Source organism: Megalobrama amblycephala, linkage group LG17 (assembly GCF_018812025.1).
Source record: "Megalobrama amblycephala isolate DHTTF-2021 linkage group LG17, ASM1881202v1, whole genome shotgun sequence".
NCBI lineage: Eukaryota > Metazoa > Chordata > Actinopteri > Cypriniformes > Xenocyprididae > Megalobrama > Megalobrama amblycephala.
The window spans coordinates 39518455-39545676 of record NC_063060.1 but is presented as its reverse complement, the minus strand read 5'-3'; the positions used below and the strand labels follow the sequence as shown (position 1 = coordinate 39545676).

Genomic DNA, 27222 nt, shown 5'->3' with positions numbered 1-27222 from the left:
AAATTTACAAAGGAAAACTTAGGAGATCATATGAGACAAACTTGGATAACAACAATACTGGAGAAAGGAACAGAGGAGACGCAGGGCTTAAATAATAGGGAGAATTAATGAGTAACTAATAGAACAACAGGTGAATGAAATCAGTAATTAAGGGAACAAATTCACACCTTGAAAGAAAAGAAATTTGTATCTACCTTTTGATTTGGTACCTGTGATTTATTCATTGATTCTATTACTTTCTAACATAATGCTGTAATTATCAGTTACAGTTTCTTTCTCGTCTCTGTTTCTCTCATTGTCACAGGTTTTTGTACAGTGTTCTTGTGTTTCCTGTGACTGTGGGCCTCAGAGCACAGTAATACAGATCAGAGTCTGATACTGCAGCAGAGGAGATGATCAGATCCACATGGATTTGTTCCTTTTTTTCAACTTTAACAGAAAATCTTGAATCTACATCAGATTCTTTAGCATCTGTTGCAGTACTTAAGGTGGAAACAAGAAATTCAGGTTTTGATCTTCCATACTGACGGTACCAGAAGAGATACTCTGTATACCCAGTGGAGGAATAACTACAGGACAACTTAACATTTTGTCCCTCATTTGCACCAACATCTGTTGTGTCTGGTTTGATGGTATTTCCAAAGACAGCAGCTGAAACAGAAGAGGAATGGGTTGATTTATAGAAAGATTGTAATCAGGCAATGAATGAATGAATCAAAGAAATACACACCTGCTGAGACACAGAGCAGAATAACTGAATGAAGATTCATTGTTCAAGTGTTCACTCTGAGAAGAGTCAGACTGAATGGTTTCATCCACAGTCTCTTTCAGACACGATTAGATCATGTCAGATCTGTGAACTCTGAGTCCCTCCTCTCTGAGAACATTATAACATTATGTTCTGTAAGTTCAATTCTGTTGTTCATTGCTGCAGTTCCTAGTGAATGTCTGAGAACGCTGCCATCTTGTGGCACATTATACCTACACAATTCCCTGGTTTCACAGACAAGGCTTAAAGCAGGGGTGTGGGACATTGATCCTTGAGGGCCATTGTCCTGCAGAGTTTAGCTCCAACCCTGAAAAAACACTCACCTGCCTGTAACTTTAGTAACCCTGAAGACCTTGATCAGCTTCAGGTGTGTTTAAATAGAGTTGGAGCTAAACTCTGCAGTTCACCCAAAAAATGAAAATTCTGTCATTTACTCACTCTCAGGTTGTTCCAAACCTGTATACATTTCTTTGTTCTGTTAAACACAAAGGAAGATATTTTGAATAATGTGGGAAACTGAACAGTTCTGGTGCACCATTGACTTCCATAGAATTTTTTCCTACTACGGAAGTCAATGGTGCCCCAAAGCGGCCTGGTTACAAACTTTCTTCAAAATATCTTCCTTTGTGTACAGCAGAACAAAGAAATTTATACAGAATTTAAACAACTTGAGGGTGAGTAAATGATGACAGAATTTTCATTTCTATCTCTTAAACTAGTCCTAGACTAAAATAAATGTTTGGGCTGTTTTAACTGAAAGAAACTTGTACTGGCATATTTTAAAATATGTGTCTCAAGATGCACACCAATAATGTTTTTTTTTTTTTTTCTAGGGCAGATTTATAAAAGCTACTTAACTATCCTAATTGAACTAAGACATAATCCTGGCTTAATCTAAACCCTGTCTGTGAAACCGGGCCAATGTGTTACACATAATAATCCTTTGAAACATAACTTTTGTATGGATTTGATATAATTAACAATATTAGAATACTTAATACACTATTCAATGTCACATTGATTTCACTTTCACTATCTATTAACTTTTATCAGTTTTGCACCACATTAGATATTTATCAAATTATTTACCTGTTCTACTTAATACATATTAATCACAGTTCTCTTAGTCTTTGTGTATCTTTCTTCTTTCACTAATTAAGATAAGTAAATGTTTTTGTACAGTGTTCTTGTGTTTCAGAGCACAGTAATACAGAGCAGAGTCTGATACTGCAGCAGAGGAGATGATCAGATCCACACGTTTGATCTCTTTTGAAGCTTTTGAGAACAGACAAAGATCAGGCTCAGATGTGGTTGAATATTCAGTAACATGAAGTAAAAATTCTGGTTTTCCTCTGAGATACTGACGATACCAGTAGAGAGTAACACTAGTGCCAATAGTGAGACTGTAGTTACAGGAGAGAGTCACATTTTCACCCTCAAAATCATGTTTTTCTGAAAACAGTGGTTGTACTTTATCACCAAAAGAAATTCCTGTAAAAAAGAAAAGGACCCTAATTAATCAAACAATTAAACACACACACACACAGAGGCTGATACTGATTGGCTAAATATTTCTTACCCATGCAAAGTTTCATTATTATCCAGGTAAAGAGAAACATGATGTCTTCAGACAGACAGTGATGGCAAAAATAGTATTTGAATAACTGTTTGACTCTCTCACACTCTCAACAGTGTGAATCAGCTCCACCCACTGCTTGTAAACTGGGAATCCATTGGTTTTCTGCTGGTACCAGTAAAGATAAGGGTATTGGTCACTGGTGCTGTAAGTGCAGTGAAGTGTGACCACATCATGTTCAGACGCTGTTTGAACTCTTGTTGGGTGATTAACAGAATCTTGTGTGCTGCACTCTGTCAGGAAATATAAAAGGAAAGAAACCAATCAGTTTTCATATATCAATATCTAAGGATACAATTTTGATACATTTAACAGTTAAGTTACTTACCAAGTACTGCAGCCATTGAAAGTAAATTCCTCCATCAGATCAACATGTTTATGTTCAGCACACAATATTAGTCTGAAGTTTACCAGAGGTTACACACCTACAGCAGGAGCTTCAGTGAGCAGTTTCCATCATCATCAGATTATGCCACACAGTGGCCAACTTCTGAAATTACATCGTATTCATTAAATTATAAAGTGTTCTTTTCAGAGACAAAAGCTGAAATAATCTTTATCCCTGTCTGACTTCAAAGGTTTGTTTTACTTTCTGTATAATGAAAGCAAATGTTTTTAAATTGTATCATTTTTTACTGACATTTCTTTGTGCACAGAGATATTTTGTCATGCTGAAATTGTAAAGGTCCCTCCAAAAAACTGCTGCAGCGAGACTAAAGAGAACACAATTCCCTAGAATGTTATTAAGGAGAATCAACCAATCAGTCAGCAGAGCCATGAACTCAAGAGGAGTGTTGTTGAGAGACACAGAAAAAGTACAGAGAGTCATATATTGAAAGAAAGTGGGATTTCAGCACAAATGAAGTTTAACTGATCTCCCTCTACTGGCTCCCCATTATTGCTGCATGATGACATTTAAGAAATTAAGAAAATATTTTAAAAATGTATTTGTGCATAAAAGGAACCACATGGAACGTGAATTATAAATATATTGTTAACAGACCTAATTCAGCCTCACACAGGTGTTAGCACATATTTTATTACATTTGGGGCTGGATAGATTGTGGTTTTGATTGTGGTTTTCACTAGATCGGTTCAAAGTGAAAAGAGCTTCAGGTTTTTGTACGACGTGTTTCATATTTTGTATCACTGGGCTTCAACTCTTAGAGCACAATAATAGAGAGCTGAATCTGACAGACGTACATCAGTAATAGTGAGTTCAGTGGATGAATCTGATGTAGTCGACTGAAACCGATCATCAGAGGTGTGTTTATAACTCCGTGATCGAGCTCCTCTGTATAATAAATACTGAGGTTCTTTGTTTGGATATTGTCTGTACCAGTAAAGATCAACATATTCACTATTTGTACTATATGAGCAGCTCATCTTGACAGTTTCTGTTTCTTTAGTGTTTTTTTCTCTCTCTTTATCTGGCTCAATGTTGTCTCCAGTCACCAAACCTGTGAACAATAAAAAAGTGATTGATTCGTGAAAGGTTGACAAAATGATACTGCAAACACATTTCATAAAATGTTTTACAAAGATAACAATTACTAAATTAATATAAATTTAGCCTTTGAGGTTTGAGATTTGAAAACAAAGTAAATATTTATGTTCATAATTTCATTAATTACTCAGTAAATAACATACCTGTCCCCACAATGAGAGTCAGTATGAAGCATGTGTCCATGTTGAATCAGATCAGATCAGTTCTCTGTTGAGGCTCTCAGTGCTTGAGCTGTAAGTCACTGCAGATCAGTCACAAACACACACAGGAACTTCCTGCTTTATAAAGGCATGGCTTAAATACTAGATTTCATGATTTCTCATGAAAATATTAACTGATGGAAATATGAAGAATATTTACTTTATAGTTATATATATTTAGCTAGCTATTTTATAACCATAATTTAGAACAAGTAACAGCTCAGTTTGAATGTGTGCTTTATATTACATGAGAATCATTTGAGATATTTTAACTTTTGCAGTGGTGTAATGTAACGAAGTAATAATACTTCGTTACAGTACTTAAGTATTTTTTTGGAGAATCTGTACTTTACTTGAGTTTTTATATTTCTGTCAACTTTTACTTTTACTCCACTACATTTCCTAAATAAATTGTATACTTTTACTCCGATACATTTTCCCAAAGCATTTTCATTACTTACTACAAAATAAAGTCGGAAGAACACAGACTGCAAGCAAGCATGTGCAAACAAGTACTCGCACAACCGCGGTTGATTTCATTTTCCGGGTTGCGTCCGTTGCTGGAGCAGCTGAGAAGAGTGCGCTGTCATTACAAGACATTACGAGAGCGGCCTCTAGAGGCAAAATAAAAACTATCACTGATGCCTCGTATAGTTTGTTTTGACACGTGATGTGAGGCTGCGCGCTGCACAGAGCGGGTCACTTCAAAAACGATTTAAAGGTCCCGTTTTTCGTGGTTTTTTGAAGCTTTGATTGTGTTTATAGCGTGCGATATAACATGTGTTCATGTTTCGCGTGTAAAAAAACACTGTATTTTTCACATAATTTACTATCTGTATACCACTGTTTCCACTGTCATAAAAACGGGCTGATGACTTCCTTGTTCTATGAAGTCCCTCCTTCAGAAATACGTAACGAGTTCTGATTGTGCCAGCGGTTCCTGTGTTGTGATTCGACAGCAGTTTAGCGCATCTTGGCCGGAAAGGTCATGCCTCTTACCATAACGTGGAGATGCACGCGCTCAGTGTTATTGTAAACATGTCTTTAATTTTACCCTATCAATTTGAGCCGGAATCAGACCCGGTGATTGGACTGCGGGATGAAAATAACAGCGTTTCGATGACATGGCGACAAACACACTCTACAAACGCAACTCTTGTGTATTCCTGTGGGCGGAGGTTAGTCAAAAAACTGTTTTAGTGACGTCATTAAAGAAGGAAGTAGAGGGATGTAGTCCAAACTGGCCGTTCGATGTAGGCGACTTCTGTTAAATAAAATATCTCGCTTGGCATTGAACTTTGAGCTTTAAAATTTTACAGATTTTATTTATACTCTAACAACAACATTACACACTAACTAAAGTTTGAAACATGGGATCACGAAGAACGGGACCTTTAAAACGGACAACAAAATGGTATGTTATACAGTGTACACTACAGTACATGTTTTCATATCACTATAAAGTCATTAGTTTGTTGACTAGATGCTGCATTAGTGGAGAACAGTATGTTTGCCGTCGAGGCTGAGGATGCTAACATTTAAAAAACAACAACAACAAAAAAAACTGTATGCCACGATTGTTACCATTCATTTGCATTAGTTTATATCTATTTGTTCGCTGTTATGCATTCATTATCCGGCAAAGTTGCATATTTAAACTGTATTCTCATCATACAGCGACAGAAGCATAACAAATCAGAAATGTAGCACTTTAACACATATTTTGATTAGATAATCATCAATTTTTCTAAAATAGAGCCAAATAATGTGTGAAAGTATACATATAATAGCCCCATGCTATGCCTTTGTGTGTAAAGGTGGTAATTTTGTAAGCATGACTGTTTGGATTTATATGAAATAGTAACATTTTACAATAAGAGTACATTTGTAACATTAAATAAGGTTAATAAAAGTATTGTTCATTTTTAATATCAACATTTAGGCCTACATTTTAACATTTTAAAGTTGTCTCTTACATTGGTTATAATGCACTATGAATTAACATGAACGATCAATGTATAATTAATATATTAGAATTTTTTATGTATAAAAATATATAAAAAACATTTAGCCATTTTTTTAATTTAAAGAAACAAAATGTAAGAGAGTTAAAACTGAACACAATCTTGCTGCTCAAACTGTGTATAGAACAATTTTTAATACTATTTTTTTCCTCCTTTTGTATTTTACATTTACTTGTACTTTTACTTTCAATACTTAAGTACGTTTAATATCAAAAAATACTTTTCGTACATGGGTCATTCTACAGAAACGACCACTTTTGGTATGACGAAATGTCTTAAAATGTATTTCTTTTTTTAACATTTAAACTTAGACCACATTATTATATTACACTTGGACTTTATGAATACACATAAATGACAGCTTAATGATTTTTTTTTTTTTTTGTACATTTATTTAAATACTGCATGTCCCCTCTTTTTGTCACTGGTGTTACCTTACTTCTCTGGCATTTTTAAACATTTTTATGAAATTATTTCTCATTTTTTTTTTTCAGCACATGCAGTCAGAGTTACAGAATAATAATGATAATGCAAAAAATAAGGAGAATTGTGTGTTATTTATTTTAATCAGGTTTGTTAAAAGTGTGATTGAATGATGTTAATTCAATTGCGCAACCATGTATTTGCTATAACAATAAAAATATTTGAAAAACAATAATAAACAAGTAATGATACAATCCTTTACATCTTAATTCTTGAGTGTAGCAGAATTCAATGAATATAAAATTATTATCATGTCACATATGATATTTTATTTAATGTGACAGACAAAAAACAGTTTTTTATATATATTTGAACTCATCTCTTTTGACTGGCACCTCAGACGGTAGTGCGTTTGTTTTCCTTTTTCTAGACAAAAAACAGTAACACCAGTGACACAATGAATCACCAGTGACATATACATAAGACCAAAGATCCTTAATTTTTCAACTATAATTAAGTAGTTTGGACTAAATTTTTACATTTGGTGTACAATAAAAGACTGTCATTGACACTTAGTCAAAGCAGTCAGTAAAAGATTATAAACAACATTTTAAAACTGTCTGTAAAGTCGCTGCACTGAATTTAGCCAAATCCCCTTAATTTAGCCATATCTGACCAAAGGAGGATTAACAATGAGAAAGAAAAGTTAGAATCATGTAATCTTAGTGCTTTTTTTATGCAAAATAACTAAATGAATAGCTTTAAATAAAGTTTATCTATAAACGGGTAACACCAGTGACGGTGACACCAGTGATATTTTCATAAAGAGGTAACACCAGTGACCGTAACACCAGTGACATTTTTCATGAAAAATGCATTTTACAAAATGGCTGCTGCAAGGTATCAACCCACATGTTGTCAATCATGATATATTCACTAAATCAAGTAATTTAATCCATTTGCATTCTAGTTTTTTAAAATTCCCTAGCAATAAAGTAGGTCACACCTGTAACGAAGCGGGACTCATGGTAAGATCCATTTGCAGCTTTTATTCAAATGAGAGTGGTCGTACAGGCAGGGTCAAACAGGAGCAGACGAGAACAGCAAGGGACAGGCAGAATCGTAATCCAGGTACAGGCAGAGGTCAGGACAGGCGGATATCACTCACAGAACAGTATAACAGGCAAGGGTCAGGACAGGCAGCAACGGGTCATATACACAGGAACAGACAGGAACGGTAACAGACAGGCAGACAGGGAAATAACGCTCGGAATTGTCACAGGGTGAATCAAGACTTCGCGGTGAGGTGGTGTGAGTGAAAGTCCTTTATAGTCCTGATAATGAGCTGCAGCTGGGTGTGGTGATTAGTGTGGAGTGATTGTGAAGTGAGTGCAGGTGATGAGCAATGGAGGATCGTGGGAAATGTAGTCCGGGATGTGACAGGAACATGACAGGAACAGATGGTGATCGTGACAACACCAGTGACTTCAACTAAAAGCTTCATATGAAAATATGATTTTATAATTAAAATATCTGATAACTGAAAAGAGATAGTGGACTTTCCATTGGACTTTCTTCATTGATCTTCAGGAAATAGGAAGAAGGAAGTCAAGTGACGTCATCAGTGTGATTTTTTCTTTCAAAATAAGAGATTTTTGTTAAAGGTAACACCAGTGACACAACACCAGGGGACAACTACATTCATTAAAAATTATTTATATTTAAAAAATATTTATTTAGCATTTGTTTTTTTTATGTCATTTACATTATATATTTGATAGTTACGCATACATTATTGTATTTGAAATACAACTTGTATTTGAAATACAACTTTAACTTCTACAAAAGTCATTTTCTGGTAAGATATCTATACTTTTACTCAAGTATGGTTTTCGAGTACTTTATACACCACTGGTTGCAGAGCTTGAATATCAGTTTGTGTTGGCTACATAATTATCATGGAGTTTGGTTTTATCAATTCTTTTTGCATGAAACATTCGTACACAGTCACAAAGATATTAAAATTCATCTAATAAATTATTTTATTGGTCAGTGACCTTGTCACGGCTGTATACTTGTCATTTTTGCCGTGTCTGGGTGTGTTTTGCTCCTCTTACAGGTGTGCTGCGGAGCTGAGGCAATCAGGTGGATTGGGTGCACCGGTGCACAGGTGTGCCTGTCATTAAAAGCTTCCTGTTTGGCGTCCTCAGAGAGCGTTCCATTCTGTCACCTGGAACCCTGGCCAGGACCGAGATGTTGATCGGCGTTGCGGCGTATTGCGAGAACTATGTAAAGCCAAGAATAAAGAATATTGTAACTGCCGTAAATGTTTTATCCTCCTTCATTGTTGCTCCCTACTAAGGGCGTAACAATTGGGGGCTCGTCGAACTAAATTTGTGTTTGGATTCGTGCGAACGATTTTGGAAAAAAATTTTGAAGGAGGGTAAAAGGTAGGATATTTGAATTGAATATATTTGTATGTTATCCGCTGATTTTTGAATTGAAAAGTTGGAACGCTCCATTAATTAGTTAGGCTCTATAACATGAGATGTTGGGTGTAGGTTATTTAAAGAACAAACCTTCCGGGTAGGTTTAGTACGTGTCTTTGTGCACGTAGTTTTTTTTTATTTTAGTTTGTTATTTTTGGTTGGCTTGGGGCTTAGAGCAGTTGTCTCGGGGGCACAGCCGAGGTTTGGAGGGTGACTTGGTAATTGGTCATCTTTCCAAACTTGCGGGATTTAGTGCATAAGTACCCGGTCTTGGGCCAACTGAAGACTAGGGTTTGTTTAGTTTAAATGGATGGTTTAGTTTCTTTAAATAAACCTTGATTGTCATTTAAAAAAAAAAAAAAGAAAAGAAAAGAAAAAAGAATTTTTTCTTTATTTTGTTGAGGGTGTAATATTTGTTAAGCGTGTTTTGTAAGCGTGATTAGTGGTAATTATGGCGACCGATGTTATTGAAACATTTTTTTCAGTCTCCGTCTGAAGAATTGTTAAAGGAAATGACCAAAGAGCAATTGTTAGAATTAGCTGCGCATTATAAAATCGAGTTGACGTATAATCAAAGAAGGTCAAAAGATGGAATTAAGATAGTCCTTGAAACTGCGCTGGGTGATCTTAAAATCTTGAGAGGATCTAAATTGCCTGATTCAGCTGCGTTGCCTGCTGTAAGTAAGCCTATTTCAACTACCCTTCCGTTGTCTGCTTTAAGTTCTCTTTCATTTGAGCAACAGAAAGAGTTGTTGCTCATACAACGTGATACTGAGTGTGAGAAACGTCGCTTGGAATGTGAGAAGGTCCAAATGGAGTTGGAGTTGGAGAAAAGCCGGCAAGAATTAGAGCAACAGCGTTTAGAGATTGAAAGGCGTCGATTAGAGTTGCATGAAGAAGGTAAGCCGGTGGACGCAGGTGTTAATGTTGATTCAGCGAAACTGAGTGTGGTTCGTAATTTACGATTGGTACCGCCGTTTAATGAAGCTGAGGTGGAGATTTTTTTTTTTGCGGTTCCTATTTGAGCGAGTCGCAGTAGCGTATGACTGGAGTGATGTTGAACGCGCTATGCTGCTTCAGTGCGTTTTAACCGGGAAAGCGCAACAACCCTATTCTACGCTATCTGATGCTGACAGCCAGAATTATGAAGCCATTAAAGCGGCGGTGTTAAAAATTAATGAGCGTGTTCCAGAGTGCTATCGGCAAAGGTTCCGTACGTTACAACGAAAGGTGAATGAAACAAATGTTGAGTTCGTGAGAAATTTGACTGTGCAGTTTGATCGTTGGTGTGTAGCGGCAGATAGTACAACAATGGATAAGCTGAGAGAGTTAGTTTTATTTGAACAATACAAAAATACACTTCCCGAGATGATAGCCACTTATGTTGCGGAGCGTCAGGTTAAAACTGCTTCAGAAGCTGCACTGCTGGTGGATGACTGGGAGCTTATTCATAAGCCCCGTGCTGATAAATTCAGTGATCGTCAGGTTCATACACGGGGGAATTCTTCCATTGTCCCTATGGGTCCAGCCAGGCGTTTTGTGAAAAAAAAAAACAAGTGACTATGATAACTGTAACTACTGTTTGGGTAAAGGACATTGGAAGTCAAATTGTCCAGTGCTTAAATCAAAATTTGTTAGACACGCTCATTCCGCGAAACCTGCTGTCCTGGCTACTTCTGTTCCTGTATTGAATCAGGAGGGTACTTTGAAAGGAATATCGGTGTTAGCACCCAAGGATGTAAAGGATCATCAGCAATTATTTGAACCATTCATTTCTAATGGTTTTGTGTCGCTTCCAGGTAGTGTTGAGAAAGTGGCAGTGAAAATACTCCGGGACACGGGGTCATCGGAGTCGTTTATTTTGGAGTCGGTGTTGCCCTTCTCAACTGAATCGCACACTGGTAGCTCGCTTTTGATTCGTGGCATTGGGCTTAATACATTATCCGTACCCCTGCATAAAGTTGATTTGACCTGTGAATTAGTGCATGGAGTGGTGGATCTTGGTATACGCCCTATTCTACCTGTTGATGGTGTTTCACTGATCCTTGGAAATAACTTGGCCAGCGGACATGTTTGGGTTAATGAATCGCCCTCTCTGGTTGTGACTGATGCACCGTCCTGTACTGATGGTCTGGATGACAGTGCGCGACAGTATCCGAAAGTGTTCGTCGCGTGTGCAGTGACTCGTTCTGGTGCTCAACCTAGGGCTGAAGAGAAAATCAGTGACCCTGAATCGTGTTTCATTTTGAGTGATTATCCCATAGTGGTTTCTCGGGAAGAGTTGTCTACTGAACAGCAGAATGATGAAACATTAAAACCACAATTTGAACAGGTTATTGATAGCACTGAAATTCGTGACAGAGCGCAAGGCTATTTTATCGAACAGAATGTGTTACTGAGAAAGTGGTCCCCGCATGGTGTGGATGGTATGGGAGATTCTGTCATTCAGGTCGTGATACCAGTAAAGTTTCGTTTGTTAGTGTAAAAGATGGTTCATGATCAGCTGGTCGGTCATGCCGGTGTTCAGAAGACATATGACAGAATTCTTCGTTACTTCTACTGGCCTCGTATTAAAAAAGACGTTGCAAGTTTTATTAAGACCTGTCATACGTGCCAGCTTGCCGGCAAACCGAACCAGTCATTAAAACCAGCTCCTTTGCGTCCAATTCTGGCTGTATGTCAACCATTTGAACATCTCATTATTGATTGCGTCGGTCCTCTTCCTCGTTCGAAGGCTGGAAGTGAGTACCTGTTGACCGTGATGTGTCAAGTTACGCGTTATCCAGCTGCGTACCCATTGCGCTCGATTAATACAAAATCTATTGTGAAAGCGCTTACTCAGTTTGTGTCTATTTTTGGGTTACCGAAAATCATTCAATCGGACCAAGGAAGTAATTTTACTTCGAAATTGTTTGCGGAGGTGCTTTTCGAGCTGGGTGTTAGACATAATTTGTCAACAGCGTATCACGCCCAGAGTCAAGGGGCACTCGAACGTTTTCATTCTACGTTAAAATCACTATTGAGAGCTTACTGTCTGGAAATGCAGCGGGACTGGGAAGAGGGTCTTCCGTGGCTGATGTTAGCAGCCAGGGAGGTTACGCATCAGAGCATTGGGTTTAGCCCAAACGAGCTGGTCTTTGCACACAAAGTCCGGGGGTTATTAGCTGTCTTGCGTAATCAATGGGTTGATTCAGAACCACCAAAAAAAATTTCAGAGTACGTGCTGGGTTTTCGTCGTCGGCTTTCATTAGCTGGGGAGTTAGCTGGGAAATGTTTAAATAAAACTCAGGGGAAAATGAAAAAGTTATTTGACCGTAACACTGAACATAGGAAGTTTAGTGTTGGAGATCAGGTCATTGCGCTTCTGCCTGTAGTAGATTCCCCGTTTCAAGCCAAATATACTGGGCCGTATGAGATAATACATTGCGGAGCCATGGATAATTACACGATTCTGACGCCAGACCGAAGAAAGAAATCCCAAGTCTGTCATGTAAATCTCCTTAAGCCATATTATCAGCGAAACCGACCGGTCTCCGTGCTAGTGGCGCCTGTGGTGCTAGTGGATAGCTCCCCTCGGTCAGGTATTTCACAGGACATGAGTATGTCTGTGGACGAATTAGAATCTCCTGATGACTGCGTATTACTGGGGCGTTTGAAGAATTCTGAAACGTTGAAAAGTTTGTCTTCTAATCTTAAACATTTAGACGTGACGCAAAGTCAGGAATTGATTAGTTTGCTTTCTGAGTTCCTGGAGCTGTTTTCGGATGTTCCAACCCAAACGACACAGGTAGAGCATGATATTGAGGTGGGCGAGGCTGCTCCTGTCCGTCAGCGTTTTTACAGGGTTCCACTGAATAAACGAGAGTTTTTAGAAAAGGAAGTTCAGTATTTGTTGGATAACGGATTAGCCGAGCCTTCATTTTCCAGCTGGTCCTCGCCGTGTTTGTTGGTAAAGAAATCGGATGGTACGTTCCGTTTTTGCACAGATTATAGGAAACTGAATTCTGTTACAAGGCCAGACTCTTTTCCTCTGCCGAGAATGGAGGACTGTGTTGATCAGGTCGGTGCAGCAAAATTTGTGACCAAATTAGATTTACTGAAAGGGTATTGGCAGATTCCGCTGACAGAGCGTGCGCGTGAGGTTTCATCATTTATAACACCTAACGGATTATTTTCTTACCGGGTTATGAGCTTCGGTCTTCGAAACGCACCGGCGACATTTCAAAGAATGATGAATAGAGTTATTGCGGGACTAAAGGGCGTGACGGTTTATCTGGATGATACGATCGTGGTGAGTGATACATGGTCAGAACATCTTAAACGTTTACGTTTACTTTTAGTCCGTCTCTCTCAAGCAAATCTTACGTTAAATCTCGCTAAGTGCGTGTTTGCAGGAGCTACAGTCACGTATCTGGGTAAGGTAGTGGGGCAAGGACAGGTGTGTCCAGTGAGGGAGAAGGTGAGAGCCATAGATGAATATCCTGTTCCAGTCACTAAAAAGGAGTTAATGCGTTTTCTCTGCCTGGTGGGTTTCTACCGCTGTTTCTGTAGGAACTTTTCGACGGTCGTTGCCCCTTTGACGGACCTTTTGAAAGCTAAAGCTTTGTTTGTTTGGTCTGAGTCTTGTCAGAATGCCTTTGAGGCAGTGAAATCGTTGTTAACTGTGACACCTGTCCTTATGGCACCTCAGTTGGAGAAAACTTTTAAGATTCAGGTAGATGCCAGTAAAGAGGGAGCAGGGGCAGTGTTAATTCAAGAGGATGATGCAGGTATTGAGCGGCCGGTTTGTTTTTTCTTGCGAAAGTTCAATAGGCATCAAATGAACTACTCCACAATTGAAAAGGAGGCACTTGCGTTAATTTTAGCACTCCAACATTTCGAAGTGTATGTTGGTGGGAACAGTTCAGCGGTAATAGTTTATAGTGACCATAACCCGCTTACATTTTTACATTCTCTTAAAAATCCAAATCAACGGCTGATGCGTTGGTGCTTGTTTCTTCAGCCCTTTCATTTGGATGTTAGGCATTTGAAGGGCTCAGAAAATATAGTGGCCGATGCACTGTCTAGGGCACCATTGTAAAACCTACTGTAAGCTGTGCCTTGAAGAGTTAACAGGTTTGTTTTCTATTTATTATTCTATTCATGTGGGGGAATGTTGTTGATATTGTGAGTATAGGCCTACTAAAGTGTGTTGGTGCGGTTATGAATGTTTATTGTTGGCGGAAACTTAATTGTTTCCTTTTCTTAAGGGGGGGAGTGTCACGGCTGTATACTTGTCATTTTTGCCGTGTCTGGGTGTGTTTTGCTCCTCTTACAGGTGTGCTGCGGAGCTGAGGCAATCAGGTGGATTGGGTGCACCAGTGCACAGGTGTGCCTGTCATTAAAAGCTTCCTGTTTGGCGTCCTCAGAGAGCGTTCCATTCTGTCACCTGGAACCCTGGCCAGGACCGAGATGTTGATCGGCGTTGCGGCGTATTGCGAGAACTTGAGACAGTCTTTGCTATGTAAAGCCAAGAATAAAGAATATTGTAACTGCCGTAAATGTTTTATCCTCCTTCGTTGCTCCCTACTAAGGGCGTAACAGACCTATAAAGCATGGGATAATTATTCATTTGAACATGCAATCACCATTTTGATTGCACAAAACACACAATTTTTGACAGCAGGAGTTTTCTTGCATAGTGTGACCCCAAACAAGTTTAACAGAGGCCTGTATGAAGAGGTCACACAAGGTCACACATAAATAATCATTTTCAGTCAGTATCTAGGGCATGCTGTAGTCCAGATTAAAATGTTAAAATGTTTAAATTTGAAAATAAATAGCCTATTATGTTTCTAAGTATTTAGTGCTGAGATGAACACCATTGCAAATATAAAAATCTGAATGGCTGTTTAAAACATTCAAATATTGTTCAGAAACAGATTAGCAACTGCTTTGTTTATGGGGTTACCGGGGTAACGGCTGCATTTCTGCTGTTATTTCTGCTGTGTCATTTTCATTCAGTGCGTGTCCTTCACTCGTTCCGAAGGAAGGAAAGATGCATTGAGTCATCTGAAATGGTTTGGATGGTTTTCTACTGTATGAAACATCACATTAGACCAGAGTGAATTTGGAGGACATTACAGCTATTCTGTGTGAACTATAGGGGTTAACAGATTTCGGTGACCTTTAAAACAGCTTTGTTATAGCCATTCTGTGTGAAATTGTCATTATTAGGACCTGAGCATATTTTTGGTATGTTTTTGTCAATATTAAGGCCAAAGGTGTTTAACTGGATACATTTTTTTCAGACTTTCAGGAACTTTTGGAGCCCTTAACATGCTCAAAAACTCGTGAAACTTTGCACACACATTGGAATCATCGGCCATCAGGGTCGGGCACAAGTTGTCATGGGGGGGGGGGGCTCTGTGGTGCACCCTTTTATATGGTTGTATTTGTAGAGCACCCCTTTTCACTTACAGTACCCAAACTTCATACAGTTATGGATCTCAGTGCATACTCTAAGGCCGTGTGTCCACCAGAGCGTTTTTTCAATTGTTTTCAATGGGAGTGCCGCATTTTTTAAATGCCAGGAGCGTAACGAGGCGCTGAGCATCTTTTTCACGCTCAAGCGCTGAGAGCTCGGCGTTTTTTACTGGTCGCCTCGAGTTGAAGAACGTTCAACTTTGAGTAAAACGCTGCGCTCATCACTGTCACTTTTTAGCCAGCCGTCCAATCAGAGTGGAGGAGAGGCGGGACAAATACTACACCGGCCAACCGTCACAACATTCTTGCTGTACAACAACATCAACAAACAGAGAACGGAACAAAATGGATGAGAAATTAATATTGCTGCTCTCCGAAAATACATAGCACAGTAATTTCACATTGTGTCAACATTTTAAGTCTGAAACAAATTACCTGCAAAATCAGTTATAAGTAACAGTGCCGCAGATATTCCGTATCATAGCAACAAAGCGTCTCAACATAAAAAAAATGCTGCACTGCAGAAGCGCTCTCAAGCGCTCACAGACGGGCGTTTTAAGCAGAGCGCCTAGCGTTTTCAGCTGGCTAAAAACGCTCTGGTGGACACATGGCCTAAGTCATACGCCAGCCCAACAGGAAGTTGGCTATTATGAGTTGTTCGAAAAATGCATTCTCTGAAATTTTATATACTTCTCCTAAGGGAATTCATCCGATCGCATGCAAACTCAGTCAGCATGAAGTGAAAACATTGAGGATGCTAAATTGTGAAGGGATATTAGATATCTCAAACGGTGTTGCCATGTTGAGGGATTAAAATAATGACGAAAAGGGTAACAGGAAGAGTCTCATATCTTCTAAACAATATATTACACACCATTTATTTCTATATAAAATAATACAAATATTAGAAATAAACATTTTATTTTACTTTTTCAATTAAAGCAGTATGTGCAAGTTAAAATATTTAATATTTAATTAACATATTTAATATTTAGTGTAACCACTAGATGACAGCATAGGTATTTTTTAGCAAGGTTGAGAAAATTCCTTTTGCTGAAAACATAATGTTGAAACTGATAAAAATTGTTCAGACATAATCCTTTTATCAGGGATTGCATTTGGATATATGTTTAGACATTATCAAAAACAACTTTCTGTCACAGTTTAGATTTAATTTTTGTTTTTTGTTTAAAATGTGTCATGGTCTGTGTGTTCATTTTGCTTGTCTTGCTCAGCACACCTGAAGCTCATCAGTTCTGCCTTTATGTGGTGTGTTTGCTCTTGCCTTTTGTCAGATCATTGGTGCTCATGCCTGCTGTTTTTCCTGTTTTGTTTTGTTCCAGTTCCCTGTGCTGTTTGTTTCTCATTGGACTATCTGTCAGCAGACGACACTCAGCCCATTGCATTCTCCTCGCTTCCAAGGCCTGCCATTCACCATCTTCTACCCACGACTCTGACCATTTTGCTTAAATATTTCTCTGTTTCTAAATAAACTGCAGGATCCTGAGTTATTTTCTGACAAAATGTAAAAAGTTTCTGGCTTAACTGCCTGGTAAAACATTTACAACTGATCCCTGTGTGTTTGTTTGAGTCTATTTTACACTCTTGATAATTTAGAGTTTAACCCTTTCATTTCAATTCTGCCTGTATTACAGGATAAGATCACGATTATTAATCATGTTTATTCTATCAAAAGAGTAATGTAACTATGGCTATTTTGCAAGTTCTTTACCAACCTACACTTCACCCAAAAGGCCTGTAGGTGGCACAAAGACTTAAATTTAACCAACTATGATAACTTCGTTAGATGGTAAATCAATACAAAACATGGTTTTGGTGAGCGCTTTGTAATATGTATTCACATTAGATTTTAAAGCAACACAATTCGTTTGCAATAAGACAAACCAGATTCAAATTGCCCGGCAAATTCGTAAAGCAAAGAAAAATCATTTCTAGCTGATCAACATTATGAAAACTGGTAAAACCTTTAGGAACTTCAAAAGATAAAACAGCGAAATTCCTAATATTACTTCCAATATTTCCAAATTATGTTCATTTTCATAGAGCGGGCCAATATCGTGACGATTATTTAAAATCAATGGAGAGAAGCAGATATCGTTATGGTGATAAAATACGATTAATCGTGCAGCCCTAATTTAATTTAATTTGACTTGACATTTGATATTCAATAGTATCCTTGACATTTATTCAACAGTGCTTTTGATCTGCCTGCATTGACACTATTCTTTAAAAGGAAAAATTATATACCAATTATCAATGTAAAGCTGCTTTGACACAATCTGCATTGTAAAAAGCGCTATATAAATGAAGGTGACTTGACTTGACTTGACTTGATAAGAAATCTCTTAGTGTTGTTCTCTGTTTGAATGGAGAACAAAAAAAAAAGGCATAGAACCAGTTCATTAATAGTGCACTTAAAACATAGTTTTTTTTATATAATTAGTTTAAATTTAGGTTAATAAAAATGTAAAACATAATTTAAGATAAATACATCTGGTATTTGGTACATTATTGCTAGTTTAGAGTTTAACCCTTTCATTGCGGTCTGCAGTTGCCTATATTACAGGATAAGAAATATCTTAGGCCTTTTAATATCAGTTTGAATAACAAAATAAATGCATAACCAGTTCATTTATAGTCCCTTGACAAAATAGTTGTATATGATTAGTTCATTTATTAGGTTAATAAAATATAAAATAACCTTAACATAAATACTTCTAGAAGTACAAAATTTTGAGATGCAAAATGATAAATTTACATTTACTTGAAGCTGACCTATGACATCATGTCACATGCAGTTTTTCTAAATTTAAATGATCTCATGGATGTGGCTGTTGTGGTTCACGGTCATAGTGGCACCAGCCGGCTGCAGCAATTGTGGTGTATTCAAATTACTTTTACAAAGTCTTTTTACATTTACTCGCTTTAAATTCATATTGCCCATCATGCACAGTTGCCCTGAAGCTACCGGGGTGGTGGTGGTGCCGGGGCTTGGGCCCGTCATTGCTGCTTGCAGCTATATTACAAATTGAAATTGTATAATGATGTAACTGATGCTGTTGCACTGTGAGAGTTTTTGTGTGAGTGTTAAGTGTGTTTGAGTCACAGTGGGCTTCAGAGCACAGTAGTACACAGCAGAGTCAGACACACACAGGTTCTTGATTGTCAGAGGAACTGAAGTTTTGCTGAGATTTGCTTGAAATCTCTCCTCAAATTCCTCCTCATTTTCTCCAGTGTTAGAGAATCTATTCAACATGTACTTGGGGATCCCATTAACTTTCTGCTGGTAAGAGAGTCGGGTTTGGGTAAGACGTCTGATATGTACAGTTGATTGTTACATCATCACCTTCAAAAGCAGACTGAATCTTTGTGTGCTGATCAACTTTGTCTTGAGATTTACATCCTGAAATAGAATTGAAACAATATCAATAAACATTTCACACATTGGTCACAAGGAATATACACATAGACAAAAGAATCATTATTTGATAGCGCTACTCACCCCAGATATATAAAAATATGATCACAATGACACTTTTCCAGAGTGCCATAATATACAATTGAAATCCCCAAGGATATATGCAGAGATGTTGTGATCTCCTTCCTCTTTCTGTATCTGTTAAAGCAGCAGTAAATTCAAGTCATTTGGTCTGACTGCTGGGAGGAGCCTGTGCTACAGTAAGTGCCACTGAAGACTGTAGTTTATGTAATATATAGTGCTGTATCACTTCATTTTGCTTTTATGTATAATAATGAATCTTAGGATGTATGTATCCATGTATTTCACTAGCTTATATCACTTTTTATTCACTGAAAAACACAGTATCTTATTACACTTTAGAATGCTTGATTCTGATTGGTCAATCATGGCATTCAGCAGCAGTCTGATATTTCCTGATATTTGCCAACATCCATAGCAACATTATATATCAGTCCTCTTATCTGAGTAACTCAAACCGGATCTACTTTCATGTCTCTCGTATCACAACTCTTGCTCTCTCGTTCCAGACAAACACAACTTGCATCTCAGACCCTGTTTCCTTTCTGGTATTATAAATCATCTTGCAAATGACCTCAGATGACTTCAGCATTAATATTAATATTATATTGTTATATTGTTGTGCTTGTCTTGTTGCTAGCCCAATTGTTCTGTATGTTGTTGTGGACTTTAAGATAACATAGCTAGAGGTCAGATTAAAAACTAAATTCGCAAACTTGAACTGTAAAATCCAATTCATATCTACATGCCCTCACAAAAAAATAAGTATACTTCAAAAGTTCATTTTTATTAAAACAGTATATTTAACAGTTAAAAGAATTCCTCAGCCAGATTAACAGATTATAAAAGTTAGTAAGTTTTCCAGTGCAGTTTAAGAATATTTAATGTAAAATCTGATTTAAAATGTAAACAATTGAAATGAACACCTGCTATTGTCAAAGGTAAATATTGAGTAACTACTGCCCTCTTATGGTTAACGGCAAGTATTGCACAAATGAAACAGCGCCATCTCATTGTGTAACAAGTAAATACATATATATGACTCAGTTTTAAAATGTTGCTTTGTTTCATGTTTTATCATTCTTGCATTAGATTATGTAATTATTTGTATACTAGGTTCTTTCTCACAATTTTTTTCTTTCTGTCTCTCTCTCTCAATCTCTCTCATTGTAGCAGGTTTTTGTACAGTGTTCTTGTGTTTCCTGTGACTGTGGGCCTCAGAGCACAGTAATACAGAGCAGAGTCTGATACTGCAGCAGAGGAGATGATCAGATCCATGTGGATTTGTTCCTTTTTTGTTACTTTAACAGAAAATCTTGAATCTACTTTAGATACTTCAGGATCTGTTGCAGTACTGAAGGTGGAAACAAGAAATTCAGGTTTTGATCTTCCATACTGACGGTACCAGAAGAGATTATCTGCACCTCCAGGAGAGGAATAACTACAGGACAACTGAACATTTTGTCCCTCATCAGCACCAACATCTGTTGTGTCTGGTTTGATGGTATTTCCAAAGACAGCAGCTGAAACAGAAGAGGAATGAGTTGATTTATAGAAAGACTTCTTTGTAATCAGTCAAAGAATGAATCAAAGAAATACACACCTGCTGAGACACAGAGTAGAATAAGTGAATGAAGATTCATTGTTCAAGTGTTCACTCTGAGAAGAGTCAGACTGAATGTTTTCATCCACAGTCTCTTTCAGACACGATTAGATCATGTCAGATCTGTGAACTCTGAGTCCCTCCTCTCTGAGAACATCATGTCTATATTTCACACTTGAGGAACTGAAGAAAGAGCCAATCACACTCACTGTTTTCTCTTGTTTTCTCTGTGCTGTGTTTTGTGTGATTTTGAAATATATTTTATATAGGAAATATATTTATGTCCTGCAAATTAGATTTCTGAAATTTACCTTTCATTTTCCACTGTGTGTGTATAATGGTGTGTTGTGTGTGTGTGTGAATGTGTGTAAATGAGTGTGTGTTTGAGTGGGTGTTTCTGTTTTGTACTCTCAATGTTTTAGAGTGTAACTTCTTTCTTGCAGTTCATTTTTTTCTACTTTGTGGCTGAATTATTGATTTTATTTCACACATTTGTATAAACTTGCTCTGTCTTATAGTCGTGCTAGTTCATATATGTGTGTGTGTGTGTGTGTGTGTGTGTGTGTGTAGGGTGGGGTTGGTTGTGTATATTTTGCACTCTTTACATTTTAGATAAATATGCTTCATTGCTGTGCACTTTTTTCTGCACAGTGTCTGATTTGTAGTTTCTACCAACAAAAGATTCTCTGAGTTTTCGTATTTTTTTGTATTTCCCATTCATTTCCTATGTCGGTCATTTTTGACCGCAAAGAAGGTAATTTTTTTTTTTTTTTTTACGACCCTTTAACATGTCCGAATGATGTCCTTGATTTTTTTGTGTGATTCATATTGCTAATGTGACAAAATCTCATTTTGATGAAGCTATGATTTTTAACATTTCAAAATGTAAAATTTTTCAGTCAAAAATGACCAGAAGAGGGCCAGAGGGCTAAAGTTACATGTAACGTGTAACAAGAACGCTAAAATAAAGTTTTACCAAAGTTAATATATTCAACTTTTAAGAAATTATAAAAACTGAATTACGTCTAAGAAAGAGAGAAAACGGTTTAACAAATTGATGTTTCTGCAGAGAATGCAGATTATATGGCCATAAAAAGTGGTTTGAACATGTGGAATATGATATCTGGTCATGTTATTAATGCTTCTTTTCTGAAATTTATCATTTCTGCCTTATAACAAAGACCTAATTCAGCCTCACACAGGTGTTACCACATATTTTATTATATTTGGGGCTGGATAGATTGTGGTTTTGATTGTGGTTTTCACTAGATCGGTTCAAAGTGAAAAGAGCTTCAGGTTTTTGTACGACGTGTTTCATGTTTTGTATCACTGGGCTCCAACTCTTAGAGCACAATAATAGAGAGCTGAATCTGACAGACGAACATCAGTAATAGTGAGTTCAGTGGATGATCGTGATGCAGTCGACTGAAACCGACGATCAGGAGTGTGATCATAAGAACCACTCCATGATCGAGCTCCTTTGCGTAATAAATACTGAGGTTCTTTGTTTGGATATTGTCTGTACCAGTAAAGTACAACAAATTCACTGTTTGTACTATATGAGCAGCTCATCTTGACAGTTTCTGTTTCTTTAGTGTTTTTTTCTCTCTCTTTATCTGGCTCAATGTTGTCTCCAGTCACCAAACCTGTCAACAATAAAAAGTGATTTTTGATTTGTGAAGGCAAGGTTGACAAAACGATATTGCAAACACAATTTACTTTTTACAAAAAAAAAAAAAAAAAAAAAAAAAAAAGCCATTTGATACTTTAAAATTGTAATTGTTTATGTACAGAATTTTATTAATTAATAACATACCCGTTCCCACAATGAGAATCAGTATGAAGCATGTGTCCATGTTGAATCAGATCAGATCAGTTCTCTGTTGAGGCTCTCAGTGCTTGAGCTGTAAGTCACTGCAGATCAGTCACAAACACACACAGGAACTTCCTCCTCGCTCAACTTCCTGCTGCTGTTTGTGATTGTCATTTAACTGTGTTAGATAACTACGCAATTTTTATTTTATTTATTTTATTTGTATTATTAAAGAAATTTATATAACATGCAACATGAGAGGCATGATAATTACCAGTACCAGTAGTGGCCAAAAGTGATGTCCAGCCTAGGACAATTGATATTCACACCTTTTATTTAAATATTATTAAAAATGTGTTAAAGATTTTGTAAACATAATGCATTGTTGTGCTTGAAGTCTTATTTGTGATAACGCAATGAAACATGCCAAAATGTCAGGACATATTTGGTCAGGTTGTCATACAAAGAAATTATGAACGCATGCAAGAACAAAAGAAAAAAATATATTAAATTATATGTTGTAGTCAATGTTTGTTTGTTCAGATATTTTTGTTTTTCTATGCATTGTTTTGCATAAAATAAATCCTGTAGATGTAGTTTGCACTTTGGCAAATAATCAAACTAATCAAACCTGTTGTAATGGTTGCTGGCTGTAGAGAAGAGCACGATGATGGAGAGCAAAGGAAAACTTAGGAGATCATAGGAGACAAACTTGGATAACAACCACGTTAGGCATTCACACAAACAATACTGCAGAAAGGAACAGAGGAGACACAGGGCCAAAATAACAGGGATAATTAATGAGTTAACTAATATAACAACAGGTGAACGAAATCAGTAATTAAGGGAACAAATTCACACCTTATAATTAAAAGAAAATAACCTTTTGATTTGCTACCTGTGATTTAGCCTCATTGGTTCTATTACTCTCTGACATAATACTTTAATTGTCAGTTACAGTTTCTTTCTATTTGTGTTCATCTTTGTCTCTGTGTTTCTCTCATTGTAACAGGTTTTTGTACAGTGTTCTTGTGTTTCCTGTGACTGTGGGCCTCAGAGCACAGTAATACAGAGCAGAGTCTGATACTGCAGCAGAGGAGATGATCAGATCCATGTGGATTTGTTCCTTTTTTTCAACTTTAACAGTGAATCTTGAATCTACACCAGACACCTCATCTTTTTTTGAACTTCCAAATGTGAGTACAAGAAATTCAGGTTTTGATCTTCCATACTGACGGTACCAGAGGAGATCATCTGAAGCTCCAGGGGAAAGACTGCAGGGTAATGAAACACTTGAACCCTCCTCAGAAACAACATCTGTGTTGTTTGCCTTGATGACATTTCCAAATACAGCAGCTGTAAAAGAGAATATTTGTAAAAGTATACTTGTAACTTTTTACTGAGATGTTTTAAATAAAACACATTGTTATAAAAAAAAACAAATAAACACACACCTGCTGAGACACAGAGCAGAATAAGTGAATGAAGATTCATTGTTCAAGTGTTCACTCTAAGAAGAGTCAGACTGAATCGTTTCATCCACAGTCTCTTTCAGACACGATTAGATCATGTCAGATCTGTGAACTCTGAGTCCCTCCTCTCTGAGAACATTATAACATTATGTTCTGTAAGTTCAATTCTGTTGTTCATTGCTGCAGTTCCTAGTGAATGTCTGAGAACGCTGCCATCCTGTGGCATGATATACCTACACAATCCCCTGGTTTCACAGACAATGCCTAAGCTACTCCTAGACTAAAATGCATGTTTGAGCTGTTTTAACTGAGAGCAACTTGTACTGACATATCTTAAAGGTGCCCTAGAACCCTTTTTCACAAGATGTAATATAAGTCTAAGGTGTCCCCTGAATGTGTCTGTGAAGTTTCAGCTCAAAATACCCCATAGATGTTTTATTATTCAATTTTTTAACTGCCTATTTTGGGGCATCATTAAAAATGCACCGATTCTGTGTGTGTCCCCTTTAAATGCTCGCAGCTCTATAATACATTGCATAAGCAAAGTTCACACAGCCAATGTAACCCTCAAAATGGATCTTTACAAAGTGTTCGTCACGCGTGCATCAGATCATGTACGTAAGTATAGTATTTATTTGGATGTTTACATTTGATTCTGAATGAGTTTGTTAGTAGCCTAGGCTGTGGCTAATGGGGCTAAAGCTAACATATTAATGATCCCGACTGTTGTGTCACAGTCGGTGTTATGTTGAGATTCGCCTGTTCTTCAGAGGTCTTTTGCAAAAATCAAATTTACCTAAGAAGGAGGAAACAATGGCGTTTGAGAATCACTGTATGTCATTTCCATGTACTGAACTCTAATTATTTAACCATGACGAGGTAAATTCAATTTTCAATTCTAGGGCACCTTTAAAATATGTCTCTCAAAATGCACACCAGTAATGTTTTATTCTAGGGCACATTTATAAAAGCTACTTAATCCCTTAATTGAACTAAGACATAATCCCGGCTTAATCTAAACCTTGTCTGTGAAACCGGGCCAATGTGTTACACATAATAATGCTTTGAAACGTAACTTTTGCATGGATTTGATATAATTAACAATATTAGAATACTTAATACACTATTCAATGTCACATTGATTTCACTTTTTATCTATTCACTTTTATCAGTTTTGCACCTCATTAGATATTTATCAAATTATTTACCTGTTCTATACATAATGCATATTAATCACAGTTCTCTTAGTCTTTGTGTATCTTTCTTCTTTCACTAATTAAGATAAGGAAATGTTTTTGTACAGTGTTCTTGTGTTTCAGAGCACAGTAATACAGAGCAGAGTCTGATACTGCAGCAGAGGAGATGATCAGATCCACACGTTTGATCTCTTTTGAAGCTTTTGAAAACAGACGAAGATCAGGTTCAGATGTGGTTGAATATTCAGTAACATGAAGTAAAAATTCTGGTTTTCCTCTGAGATACTGACGATACCAGTGGAGAGTAACACTACTGCCACTAGTGAGACTGTAGTTACAGGAGAGAGTCACATTTTCACCCTCAAAATTATGATACAGTTGTACTGTATCACCAAAAGAAATTCCTGTAAAAAAGAAAAGGACACTAATTAATCAAACAATTAAACACACACACACACACACACACACACACACACACACACACACACACACACACACACAGACAGAGGCTGATACTGATTGGCTAAATATTTCTTACCCATGCAAAGTTGCAATATTATCCAGGTAAAGAGAAACATGATGTCTTCAGACAGACAGTGATGGCAAAAATAGTATCTGAATAACTGTTTGACTCTCTCACACTCTCAACAGTGTGAATCAGCTCCACCCACTGCTTGTAAACTGGGAATCCATTGGTTTTCTGCTGGTACCAGTAAAGATAAGGGTATTGGTCACTGGTGCTGTAAGTGCAGTGAAGTGTGACCACGTCATGTTCAGACGCTGTTTGAACTCTTGTTGGCTGATTAACAGAATCTTGTGTGCTGCACTCTGTCAGGAAATATAAAAGGAAAGAAACAAATCAGTTTTCATATATCAATATCTAAGGATACAATTTTGATACATTTAACAGTTAAGTTACTTACCAAGTACTGCAGCCATTGAAAGTAAATTTCTCCATCAGATCAACATGTTTATGTTCAGCGCGCAGTATTAGTCTGAAGTTTACCAGAGGTTACACACCTACAGCAGGAGCTTCAGTGAGCAGTTTCCATCATCATCAGATTATGACACACAGTGGCCAACTTCTGAAATTACATCGTATTCATTAAATTATAAAGTGTTCTTTTCAGAGACAAAAGCTGAAATAATCTTTATCACTGTCTGACTCTAAAGGTTTGTTTTACTTTCTGTATAATGAAAGTTTTTGAATTGTATCATTCTTTAGTGACTTTTCTTTGTGCAGAGAGATATTTTGTCATGCTGAAATTGTAAAGGTCCCTCCAAAAAACTGCTGCAGTGAGACTAAAGAGAACACAATTCCCTAGAATGTTATTAAGGAGATTCAACCAATCAGTCAGCAGAGACATGAACTCAACAGGAGTGTTGTTGAGAGACACAGAAAAAGTACAGAGAGTCATATATTGAAAGAAAGTGGGATTTCAGCACCCAACAACAAATGATGTTTAACTGATCTCCCTCTACTGGCTCCCCATTATTGCTGCATGATGACATTTAAGAAATTAAGAAAATATTTTAAAAATGTATTTGTGCATAAAAGGAACCACATGGAACGTGAATTATAAATATATTGTTAACAGGCATAATTCAGCCTCACACAGGTGTTAGCACATATTTTATTACATTTGGGTCTGGATAGATTGTGGTTTTGATTGTGGTTTTCACTAGATCGGTTCAAAGTGAAAAGAGCTTCAGGTTTTTGTACGACGTGTTTCATATTTTGTATCACTGGGCTCCAACTCTTAGAGCACAATAATAGAGAGCTGAATCTGACAGACGTACATCAGTAATAGTGAGTTCAGTGGATGTTCGTGATGTAGTCGACTGAAACCGATCATCAGAGGTGTGTTTATAAGCACCCGCTGATCGTGCACCTCTGTATAATAAATACTGAGGTTCTCTGTTTGGATATTGTCTGTACCAGTAAAGCCGAACAACTTCATTATTTGTTCTATATGAGCAGCTCATCTTGACAGTTTCTGTTTCTTTAGTGTTTTTTTCTCTCTCTTTATCTGGTTCAATGTTGTCTCCAGTCACCAAACCTGTGAACAATAAAAAGTGATTTTTGATTTGTGAAAGGTTGACAA

At 37.2% G+C, this 27222-nt stretch overlaps 3 gene segments (V, D, J or C); all 3 read right to left on the bottom strand.

Annotated features, from left to right (window-relative positions):
- Positions 1–17: 17 nt before the first annotated feature.
- LOC125251755 lies at positions 18–1080 on the bottom strand. The segment is given in 2 exon segments: positions 18–651; positions 731–1080. Coding segments are annotated over 2 exon segments (393 nt in total).
- Positions 1081–3399: 2319 nt separating this feature from the next.
- On the bottom strand, positions 3400–4193 carry LOC125251765. The segment is given in 2 exon segments: positions 3400–3865; positions 4056–4193. Coding segments are annotated over 2 exon segments (354 nt in total).
- Positions 4194–21832: 17639 nt separating this feature from the next.
- LOC125251767 lies at positions 21833–22660 on the bottom strand. The segment is given in 2 exon segments: positions 21833–22282; positions 22453–22660. Coding segments are annotated over 2 exon segments (360 nt in total).
- Between the last annotated feature and the right edge of the window lie 4562 nt (positions 22661–27222).